Consider the following 12,349-nt stretch of genomic DNA (forward strand, 5'->3'; position numbering starts at 1 on the left):
CTCCTTTATGTATGGCTATGTGCAGTTTTAATAGTGACTGGGAAGGATTGGGGGGAGGGGGGAGGTGTGTGTGTGTGTGTGTGTGCGTGTGGGATTCGCTGACAGGTTAACATTCACCGTCAGTAGTAATGCGTAATGGTGATATATGGGGCTGTATGTCACTGTGGCTTGCCAGACACATGCACATGAAAAGCACATTTTCAACCTCACTTCATCCTAAAACAATATTTCTACCCTGGCAAAAACACAGTTCTGCCTAAAAACATAAACACAATAAGAGCCAAGCTAAAGTAGCAATATACTGTAAATTCAGCCAACATTAGGAAAAGAGAGAGTAACCAAAATACAAAATGGATCAAATGAAGCATTGTTTGGGTGAAAAATGAGAGAAGGCATTATGGGGGCAGTAATGGTGCTCTAAGTTTAATTATAAGGCTACATTTAGGAGACTGCCTTGGGTCTACCACTGCTCTGAGGTCAGAGGTCAGCTGAATAATGAGATCTGAGCTCTTCCCACTGCCTCCCTATAGAGACCTCTGCAGCACTTATCAAGTTTTTACATCATCAATGTGTGTGGGGGAGAATTAGGGGATTGATATAGTGTGTGCCTGTGTGTGTTTATTCATCTGTGTCTGTTTTGTGTCCTTGTGTGTGAGTGTGGGAATGTGTGCTGTGATACAATCATATGGTCTGATGGCGTCATATGGTTCAGTGTGAAGTGGTAAATTGTCTGATGTGAAGTGGACCAAGGAATGTTCTCCTGTGGGAAATCTCCTGTTTAAATATGCTTCATAAATGAAATACATGACTATGAACCCTGTTCATGGAGCTTAATTTTAATTAGATGTTAATTAGTTCATTGATTTTGAATGTTGTTCACCTTCTAGGCCCCTGAACAATGTTTTTTGTTCATAGCATACATTCATGTTTGTGATCACGCAGTTTAATTCAAAGCAAAGCAAAGTGGCCGTGCCACCTGCAGGTTCAATGTTATTGATCTCGGCCACACATTGTTGTGCTGAGATGTCTATGTCGTCCAGGCCAGTCTGCGATCAATGCTGTTATGTGACAGAAGGTTCCAGTCTATCTGCTTTTTCATTGCTGCAATGGTTATGTGACGGTGTAGCAGTTGCCATACGTTTTCAGCTTGTCAGCACCAATCAATCAGCAGGCCACTGACCACCAGCTATAGGGATTCAAATGTATGTTAACACACACTTCAACACCAAATCATCATCAGACCTATTTGTTTCTTATAGAAAAGACAAACTGATGTTTTTTCCACGACTGGATGTGGCCCAATGACCAGTGAGTGGGTCATCCACTTGTTTAGCAATTGATTATGCAAAGCTTTCTGGGGTTTTTTTTAATAATCATGATATGTACATTGGTTAATCTGTGACTTCAAATGTGAAGGTCAAAACTGTTAGTTCTTTGGTACATGGCATGGTAAGGATGTGTTATACTCTGCATAAAAGCTAATGAGGGATCCTCAACGGTAATGTCCGTTGTGGCTAATTTGGTTAATTTAATGCTTTTTTTGTCCTATCTGGGTCAATACAGAGAAGCCAGGCTAAAAATAATTGAGAGTGAAAGGAAGAGAGAGAGTGAGCACTTCAACTTGGTGTCATGCAGTCCAAGAGTGAGGCTTGTTGCTGTCAGAAGGCAGTCACCTCAACCACTGGTGTGTTCTCACCACACAGTTAGATCCAACCGCTGCGACTGAGAAAGGCAAAGGACACAGGAATGCACTGATTTTATCTATTTATTTCAGTTTTTAATGGTCTCACTGCTTTTCTGTGCTCCTATCGTAACGGACATTGTTGCCATGGCAACGGCACGATGCAGCTCGGAGCAGAGGTGATGATTTGGCCGTGTTTTCGTCCATCTAAAAGGAAGAACATTAACACACACTTAACATAAACACACACACACACAGATGCATATGCAGTGGCACTCAGCCATCACCCTTAATTTTGCAGTTTGGCTTTAATGGCAGCTCTGTTACATTTAACAAGCCAAAAACGTTCAGTGAACAAGAAGAACGTTGCATCAAACCACTATTATAACAGCCTACAATATGCCAGATGACCTGTTACATGTTATGAATATGTACAGTAGGTTATGGTGCAGCTGTAGCCGTGTGAGCGTGGGCATGTGTGGAAAGGAGGGACAAGGTTTGTGTGAGCATGTGTGTTTGAGAGGGTGACTCATGCCTTGTCTATTAAGAGAATAGAGGGTGATCAGGTTGCTAGGCGATTAAGAGCCACTATTGTCTGGAGGCACAATAGTGGACCCGAGGGTACCCTCTCTTCTCTTTCGCTGTGTCTCTTTTGCTTTCTTTCTCCTTTTTCACACACACGCACACAAACACACACACACACTATACATGTACATTTTGTTTGACCCCCCCCGGCTTGGGGCTTGGGCGGGAACAAGGAGTTGTCAGTGAGCAGGAGGATCGAAAAAGAAAAGCATTATGGGAAGCTGAGAGGGTGAGAAGGGACAGAGGGAGAGCGAGGAGGAGAGGAAGAGAGAGAGTGTGAGAAGGAGAGCACTAGCAGGAGAGCTGTACCATGAAAAAAAAAGACCTGCAATCATTTGCCACATTGAAGGGAACAAATGTAGCTGGAGGCAGTGAGGGAGAGGGAGAGAGAAGGGGACAGGCAGAGAGAGAGGGAGAACGAGAAGCCAAGGAGAGAGAGAGAGAGAGAGAGAGAGAGAGAGAGAGAGAGAGAGAGAGAGAGAGAGAGAGACCTTCCATGGACATTGCACATTAATACCACAGTGCTTTGTAGGGGAAGATCACACACCAACTGACAGGTCGGAGGAAGGAGGAGAATCGCTGGGAGTTTGGCACTGCCCTCTCTCCTCCTGCTCCCCGCTGCTCTCTCTGTGTGCCTGTCAGTGCGCTGGGCTCTCTGGGTGGGTAGGGAGCTGCGTTGTAGAGGAGATGTTCGCTCTGAGGATGAGACAGCGTTTCTAACAGGATCTATTTGCTGACTGGGATAATACACTGACACAGCTGAGGGGACCCGAGCCCACCGGAACCAACCGAATCAGCCATGGAGGGACTGCTGTCTCCAATGAGGACACGGGTAGGTTACCATGGGGATTACAGAATATCCCAATTGCAGTTTCCACCACAGGAACCCATCACCAGAATGGAGATAGCATGTCTTGCAAGCTGCTGGACTGTTGAAATGAATCAGTCTGTGCCTCTGTCGCCGTGGTGATGCTAGAACTCGAGCTGACAAGTTTCCGAGCTACCGGCGTTGCTAGGGGCAATAGGCAGAATGCTGGGAGAGTGAGAGTGTGAGACACAGGAAGTCTCAGATAGTATATAAAAATATTTAAGTATTGCAGAAAATACAGTTTCAGTTTGCATGCAATGTGTACATGTGCATGTGCATTTGTGTGTGTTTGTGTCCGTGCACAGATTAACAAGGGGTTGTTTTGAAATAATGACTCAGTGTTTCAGAGTGGTGCCTATCTCCCTTTAGTACAACCACTGGCCTTTTGATTTAGGATAGAGAAAGAAGGAGTGGAGAAAGATGTGCAAGGGAGGAACTGGCTTCAGTTTGTACAGTGAATTGGGTAAATATCTGAAAGTGGCAATTCACTATTGTTCTTGTTATACATGACCTTCTGTGTTAGATATTCATGTCTCTGTCTAACATGGGAGCTTTTAGGTTGATCTCTCAAAGTACACTGTGCTCAGAGCATCTGTCTGACAGTAAATGTCTGTGTCTCTGCCATACAGAAAAGGCTAATGAAAGAAGAAAATTATGTGTGTGTGAATGTGTGTCACTGTCAGAACACACTAGGCTATTTGTCTGTATCCATGTGCCTGCATGTGACATCCAGCACAATTGTGTGGACAGTAATGGACCCTGAGGAGTGTCTCCCTCCCAGTTGAGATTTGAGATAAAAACCTGTTTGTTCTGGCTGGGATTTTATATTTGAGATATATCATAGTGAGAGTTAGTGTGTGTAATGTGTAAGAGAGGGAGAGTTAGCTGGAAAAGGTAACCACTGTAATATAGAAGCTGTGATGGTGTTATTAATATTTATGAAGGCGTCATTGCATTTTTGGAAGGAGAGGAGAGTGATTTTGTTACTGTTTCTTACAGTTACAACCATATCCAGACATTACCCTAACATAGGATAAACTGTGAAATATATAAATTTGACATTAGCTTTGCACCATAAAATAATATTATTTTGGTATTCTTTAGTCTCTACTCTTTTTCACTCTTTCCCTTCAGCCTGCTTCTCCCCAAGAAGACAAGGATGATTTAGCAACCTGGCTCTCTTTTATATATTCCACCCTCCCTTCCCCCTCCTTATTTTGTCACCACTGGTACAGACCTATATAACCAAAAATACATTCTCGATGCAACCTCCACCAACTATACATGTGAAAATTTGCATACATTTTTATGGTCTATTTGATCATATTCCAACATATAGGATTAGCACAAACCCATATTGTGACTCCCACACAAGCCTCAACTTGAGGATGCTGAAAGGGTTAAGCCACTGGGATGACCTGATGGTGTTGTCACACACGAGTACACCCGTCTGCTCACCTCTCCTCCCTCACCTTTACAACCCGCTCTTCTTCTTCTCTTCATTTCATTGTAGTTTTGGCCCCTTTTTATTTTCCCTTGTGCACGATGCGGCACACACTCCTTTTTGCATTTAAGTCAACAGTGTCTCTTTCGCGCTTCACTGTCCTGTTTGTCTGCCCACCTGCCTGTCTGTCTGTCTCTTTGCCCCTCGCTGTGTCTTTGGCAGTTAACATGAGCGCTGTAATTGGTATTTGCAGATCGGCCCATGATCTAATCCAAAGAGGAGCATTAGCGGGCTGTTTGGAGGAAGACTTGGCTTCAAAGATATGCTGTGGAATCAAGCCTGCTATATCTGTGCTGTCTGCCACCCTGGCCAGATTTGCCCAAGAGCTGTGGGAATCACTTTCAATGGCTAAATGACTTTTGCATTTATCTTCATCAGCCACATTGAGCTTCACATGCCCCACAGTCGATGTGTCTATCTCAGCTTTGGCATCAAAGTCACTTTAGTAGATTTATGTGAATGAATCACAGCATAATGAGCCAGTGCAGGAGTCTCTCAAAGTTTACACTGCATAATCTCGTTTTAATGCACTTCTCACCCTCAAAGATAAACAAGGAATCTAGTGAAAACAGTGACTTTCATTTGTGATTGTGTTTCGTCCTGTCTTTCTGTTTACTTGTAAACAGCAGCAGAGATGAGGAAAGGATATACAAAATGTTAGTGTTTTCACAGTAGAAAACAGTATATTACTATACTTGCAGCCAAAGAGCACAACAGCATCTGTAGTAAATCTGAGAAAAATGACTTCTTCTGCCTTGATACAAAAATGGTTGCAGGACCGCATTAATAGCTTTTATGGATGTGATTTCTGTGATTTAAAACCAAAATTCAGTACTTTTCACAATCAATCAATTTCTTCTTGTCTTTCTTCGTGTAGGGCAGTATGCCTCTAGGTCTTGCTTCAGGGATACACAAATGGCGACCTCAACCTCAAGATAACAGACAGGGAATAGCAATAGCCTGTAAAAGCTGCACTACTCCTAATCCCCAGCTCACTAAAATGGGAAAATTGTGCTGAGATGGCTGTGTAGACTATCTAGTGGACTTGAGAAGAGTTGTACTCATATCTCCTCAAAGCTCCCTTTCCTCTACCTCACTCCAACACGTTTTCTATTTTTTCCCCTGCACTCTGTATCACTCTTCCTCTCTGTTTCTTTATTTAGGATGACAGTAATGGGCACTGAAGCAGGAAAATGGAATAAAATAAGCATCAGTGAGCTGTGTGTCTGTGTTGCCTCTGTGTAGTTACATAGAATGGAAAAGCAGGTCAACACAAACACACAGAGCATGCAGAATATAGAGAGCAAAGGAATCCTGAGGGAATCTGAAAGAAGTAGCCAATTTGTTATCTTCACTGTCCATAAACTTTGCTCACGCTTATTCCTCATTATTTTATAGTCTCTCTTTATGTCTTTTTAATGTGATGCTATAGTTTGGTATTGCAGTTATTTCGGTCGGGACATTACTGATTCACATAGACATTATTGCACACAATTTCCACATCTCTTCTCTGCTTAACTGTGCACACGATCCACTTCTTGTCTTTTTGTAGCAAGATGAGAGGCATATCTGAACAGAAAGACTCACACTCAGAATCTGAAAGAGAAAGATCAAGTTCCCTGTTGGTATCCCCAGTTGCATGTAATGCATATAGGTCAGTAGAACAAGGAGATCTAGCTTCATAAGAATCTTCCTCTCGAGAACATGTGTGCTGTTTTATGGCACACACACATCAGTTAGGTTGTGTGTGTGTGTGTGTGTCAGCTCTCCAGTCAACACCTGTGTGTTAGTGGATCAATAGGGAGTAGTTATCAAGAGATTAACCCTGTCAATGTTCTCTCAGTCTAATCAGAGTCCTCTGCTGGCACAGTCTCACTGTTTTGTCTCTAGCCTCTTTCCTCTTCAGGTCATGTGTGTGCACATGCATGTGTCTATGTCCAGCTGCCCATGACCGATGGAGCCATTACCAAAGTGGCCCAAGGGCTTGGACATACAGTTCATGCACACTCACCCACAAACACATATTTATTCCATTAAAGAATGGCCATTTCTCTCTCTCTCTCTCTCTCTCTCTCTCTCTCTCTCTCTCTCTCTCTCTCTCTCTCTCTCTCTCTCTCTCACAAACACACACACACACTACTCACCTTCCCTTCTTCTGTGTTGTTGCTTTAGCGCCACTGCATCAAATCCATACATGCAAACCATCACAAACAATCCAACTTGACCTCACCCTGACTCATCATTCTCCCTCCCCCCAAAATCCCTACAAGCCATGGGTACCACATGTTCCTTTTGCCACCCCCCAAACCCCTCGCTCCCACCTTTCCCCCTCCATCCATTCATCCATCCATCCACCTGGTTTATTAGCGGGCAGGCGGCTGTCAGGATGGTTAAGGTCAGGGTGGCACGGAGGAGAGGACGAAGCAGCCAAAAGGGAAGTGACCAGACCCACATCCCTGAAGCCAACCGCCACGCTGCTTGGATGAAAATAATTAGGAGAGAGAGGCAGAGCTGGTGGGGTTTGGATTTGCAGCACAAGGTGGTATTGCCTTTGGCAACCCACTCAGACACTAAGACACACACATACACACACACAGTCAATGCACAGCAGGTTGCCTGGCAGCATTTAAAGGCCAAAGTAAGCAGCAAAGGGGGGATGTCTGGTGGCTGGAACCACATGGGGCATATGCAAAAAAACACATATGCTGAGACACACACACACACACACACACTCATTGGATGTAGAGCCCCATCTCCCAGCTGTCATCTTAGCCTACCAAGTGCACTATCAAGGGTAGTCTCTATTAGGGACAGTGCAACAATAGATTGTCTGTTGCAAATTTAATCACTACATACTGTGATTTCATTTAAAGTATTAAATATATGTAACTGCCCCCTTTTGGAAGAAAGCATATTTTTTTCAGAGGCAATGTATCTTTGCATTTGAGCTATAATATAGATAGATTCATTATTTGGTTTTGATAATTGAATGAGGGGAAACTGAAATTGACTTTTTGATATGCCTGTGCTCACGTGGCGAAGTGGCCACAATATTATAGAGCTTGTTATAGCTAATAACATTTATTAGCTTCTGATGTCTTCAGACAGTACAAGAAAAATGTTAATCCCGACATAAGAATCACATGTCTGTTGGGGCATAAATTTATGCATTGATAACATACAGAGAGCCAGACAGAGATAAAGAGAGGCAGAACTGTTGCTTTACTGTGTAAGATGAGATCAGTGGGATGCCATGTAGATCCTCCCACAGTTCCCTGTTTGAAGCTTTTTCTCTCTGCTGCACATCTCCACTTTCCCCGTTTGAAGATGTGGCACTGCATGTCAGCCATACGCCATCTCTGATCGTGTCTGTGTGTGTGTGTGTGTGTCTGAGCATATGAGCATGCCCTGCTGTGTCAAGCATGTCAAATGTGCTCTTGTCCCCCTGAAGAGGGCCGAACGATGAGATCAATCAGAGCGCAATTGAGCAACCAGAGAAGCAAACCAGTGATGCACTTAATGTTAAGTGTTGTCATGGAAACACAGGGTGCAGATTTTCCACTTCATTGGCTGCCATCAGTCTGCAGGCATTTTTAAAATCATTTCCAAGAAAGGCAATTGAAAGATGGGAGGGAAAATTAGTCAAGTGTCCACAAAGATAGGTAGAAGACACAGCAAGACACAGAAGTATTGTAATAAGAAATTCACTGTAACACCATACTTCAATTAAATGCATTTGTGTTTGTGTGTCAGTGTTGAAAACCATGCACTTTAGATTAAAGAGCCTCTAGCAGTCCTATGATGTTTATTGACTCTATCTGTGTAATTGCATAAAATGGACAGTCCCAAGAGACTTTTCTACATACTGCTTTTAGCCTTCAGAGAATCAGAATGGCAATTACACTTTCCTATATTGGAATATAATCACAAGCGCACGCACACACACACACACACGCACACACACACACAGACACAGACACAGACACACACACACAGGCACCTGTGATGAACGAACAGAGAATTGGTGGTGTCACCCCTGCAACAAAGGGTGACCCTACATTGAACAGGTATCATACATCACCCTATCAGTAGATCTACATAGCACAGACAGTTTTACGCATACACAAATACACTCACACAGGAAATAAGAGTTTCTTTCTACCCCTCACCCCATTACCTATTATTCTCTTATCTCCTCCAGTCACACGCACTTAAGCATTTCCTTCACTCTTTATTCTGTCATTTCCACCTCAACCCCACCAGAGACCCACCATTTCTCCCCTCTTTTAAGCCATCCTACCTCCATTCCTACACATCATTCCCTGAGCTCTGAACTGTGACCTCTTTACATGAGCAGAGAAGAAGCTGGCAGCAGTCAGTAGCAGGACTCCTCGCATTTGATTGGCTGATGAAGAACTGGATTGGTGTCAACGTTGTCCTGAGGGGAGAGAGAGGTGTGTGTTGCTGTAGAAAAGAGAGAGGAAAGAGAAGACAGAGGCAAAAGAACAGCATGTATTGTGGAACCTAATTTCACATCCATATCAACAGAAAAACACACCATAAAACAACTCAACATTTAATACTCGCAGTTGGTCTCCAAGGGCAACTGCACTGTTCCAGCTCTGACCTATTCACATGCATTGAGGGATACTGGCTCTATTACAATTACAAATGCAGCCTGAAGCACCGGGTAGAGCAGAGGAAAATCACTCCCCCACCACTGCAGGGACTCAGGTTCAGTCCCTGGCCGTGACATTGCTTGCTTCTGGCCTGGGTGCCCCTTTGAGCGTAATGGGCAAAATTGCAGGTAGGAAGCCACAGAGGATCATATCTTTGTAACTGCACTGATTACTACTACTGGTTGGCTAGAGCACCCATATAGGGTTGATTGCTTGGACCTCCATGTGTTACTGCATCCTGGTGAATTCCTCCTGGCAGATGAAAAGAAGCAACTTGCAAATCCATGTGTATCGGAGGTCTACACCCTCCACAAGGCCAACAGAGGGTGTTATTACTGTAGCAACAAAAACTGCATTGCAGGAGGAATTGGCCATTCCAAAAATTCTTCTGCCTTGAGAAAAAAAGAAGAACAAACACAAAAGAAAATACAAAATATGCCTGTTTCAAAAAGGTATTTAGGTCTTGTCCTTGTAGAATATTTGTTCAGTTCTTAGTACAAGACAAAGCAATACTAGTGGGACATTTCATGACAGACTATAACGTCACAGATTTTACAGATCTCGTTCTAAATATTTCATATTTGTCTTGTTCAGTAGAATAGCTTCCTTCCCCTTTTTCACAGTTTACTCATTTCAGTATAAAAAGTCAAATAGCATGCACAGATTTTACATTTGCTCTTTTTATGCTCTAGCGCCCTTTCATTCATTCATGATTTACATACACGACTGCTCAAGGAGACAAAGACGTTGAACACTTTCCCACACACACATACAGATGCACACACAAAAAGTGCATACCCACAAACACATGCACGCACACTGGTCAGTACATGCACAGCTGTAGACATATGGACCCATATGCTGCCACCAGACAGCCTTATTGATGGTGGCTTGTCAGCCTCCCTGCAGCAAGGCTGGGGATACCAGGTTCAGAGATGCTGGAAGTTATAGAAGGATGGATGGATAGGGGAAAGGGAGTAATAGAATGAGAGATGGTGATGGTGCCAGGATGAAGGAGGAATAAATCAGTTTAAAGTGGCAAATTGGATGTGGAGAGGGAAGTGATTCTTTGGAGCTGTTCTTGATTTTCAGCTCTTGATTTTCCGAGGCAGCAGTTCATGACTCCACAGGCAGTTTACCAATCCCATCCGGCTTTAGAGATCTTATTGGTGCTTCTCAGAGGCAAAATGCAGCAGAGAGGAGCATGCTTTTAATAAATATGTCTTTCTAAAACAGGCCTACACGAAGGGATTGCTTCCAAAGAGTGTGTGTGTTTGCTGCACATATTGGGGGTCATTTCACTAAGTATATTTCAACTGGTGTGGGGAATCGAACCTTTGATTTTCGATAATTCCATGCTTACCTTCTTTCTTGCTTCATCACCAAAGTGTAGGTAGTACTATGTGTTCTGTTGGACCCTTCTTGTCAGTTTTTGTCCCCTCTCATCATCAATCCATTTCTCTAGTTACGTACAATGTGCAGTAGTTGCCAGGAATCCTATTACCACCCTTCTCCCATGTGTAGACAGCTGCCATTACACTGAATTAAACCCAAATATGAAATCAAGGTTGCCAGATTGATGCTCATCCATCCTCCAAGGAATACTTATCCTAAGTGTCTCGCTGACCCTCAATGCTCTCATTACTGCTTGTTAAAACAATTAAATGTGATGTGTGTCAGATTTATAACTAACCCCTGTGTGTGTTTGTGTGTGTGCATGTGCATGTGTTTGTTTTATTCTGAACAGATGTGAGCATCTGCCACTGCAGTTAAGGCCATTAATACATGTCTAGAGGTGTTTGCATGTGGTTTTCGTCAACAGCTGTTGTTATTTGGAGTGTGTTTGTACATGCACCTTTGCAAGTTGTCTGACATTCCAGATAGTCAATGTAGGTGTCTCTTTTCAGCTGGAAAATGACTGGATCATATCCTTCCTGCTTTGGTTTTCTTTGTCTGCAATTATAGAAATGCAGATATGTATATGTGCATCCATAAACATACACATAAAACACACAACAAAAGCTAAAACAACAGCATTTGGTAAAAACTGATGAAAATGTTTGACTGGAAAAGTGAATATTTTTCTTTTCTATGTATGAACAACTCTCACATATATAATGTCTTTAAACATTGAAACAGCTTTCAACATTAGACACTTTGGCTTGTTTTTTCCCACATGCAGGACATATTTTAAGCTACATCTCTACACTTCTGCAGGGCAGGAACAAAACCAAAGTAGTACCTAATAATACGTGAATATAAAGTGACAATTAAGAGGAGGCCGACCCCTTTCATTCAGTACACCATCAATCCCACATGGAATGTCGTCCTACAAGTCCTGAAGTGGGTGCAGTTGTTGTTTGGTAATTATTATATATACTGGTCTTGAATACAAGCAGTTTCAAAATAATAGTGCTAAAAAAAACACCTTTGTAAATGATAACATAGTTTTTGGTGAGGCAAAAGTTTGTTGTTTCTAATTCTGATCGAATTCTGTGGCAACCAGTGTGTTGCTACTATCCTGTTGTGTATGTGTGTGAGCTTGCACCCACTGTATCTGTTTATCAATGTTAATTGTCTGATTTTGTGATATGATGACATTTTATGAGACTTTTACTGTATCACTGCACATGTAATCAGGTGTCATTTGGCTTCCTTTGAATTCTTGGCCTCTTTCAAGTCTTGTAGCTGTGTTTTAGTTCCTATAAAGTCAATTTTCATGTGCTGTTTCTGTTATTTCATCCACATCTTACCCTTTTCCAGGGCTTGTCACCAGTGAGCTGCATTTCATACTCTGATCACCAGAGTGTGCTGTGTGATGGGATTCCTGTTGCCTAGCTCAAGGCCTCCCTAAATCATGAGCCTCACCACTTGAAAGTCCAGTTGAGTTTCATTCGCTGAAGAAGAGCAGGCTCTCTTGGCCCTGTTTGAAGTGTTGTCCATACTTCTTCCTTTAGCTCCTTCAGTAAAGTGTAGGTTAGAAGAATCTCTTCACAGAAGTGAGCATTGAGAAGGTCAGAACTAGAAAAACT

At 42.8% G+C, this 12,349-nt stretch overlaps 1 protein-coding gene across 2 annotated transcripts in view; it reads left to right on the forward strand.

The window, feature by feature from the left end:
• Positions 1–12,349, forward strand: part of frmd4a (FERM domain containing 4A) — a 104,817-nt gene that overhangs the window by 15,893 nt on the left and 76,575 nt on the right. The window contains exon 1 of one of the 2 annotated variants that reach the window (XM_044194815.1): positions 2,252–3,098. The exons of the other annotated variant lie outside the window; for it this stretch is intronic. Coding sequence (XP_044050750.1) covers positions 3,066–3,098 — 33 coding nt within the window. The 5' untranslated portion in view covers positions 2,252–3,065. Of the gene's footprint in view, positions 1–2,251; positions 3,099–12,349 lie in introns of those variants that run through there. 2 annotated transcript variants of the gene reach the window in all.

Source organism: Siniperca chuatsi, linkage group LG4 (genome assembly GCF_020085105.1).
Source record: "Siniperca chuatsi isolate FFG_IHB_CAS linkage group LG4, ASM2008510v1, whole genome shotgun sequence".
In the NCBI taxonomy this organism is placed as follows: Eukaryota; Metazoa; Chordata; class Actinopteri; order Centrarchiformes; family Sinipercidae; genus Siniperca; species Siniperca chuatsi.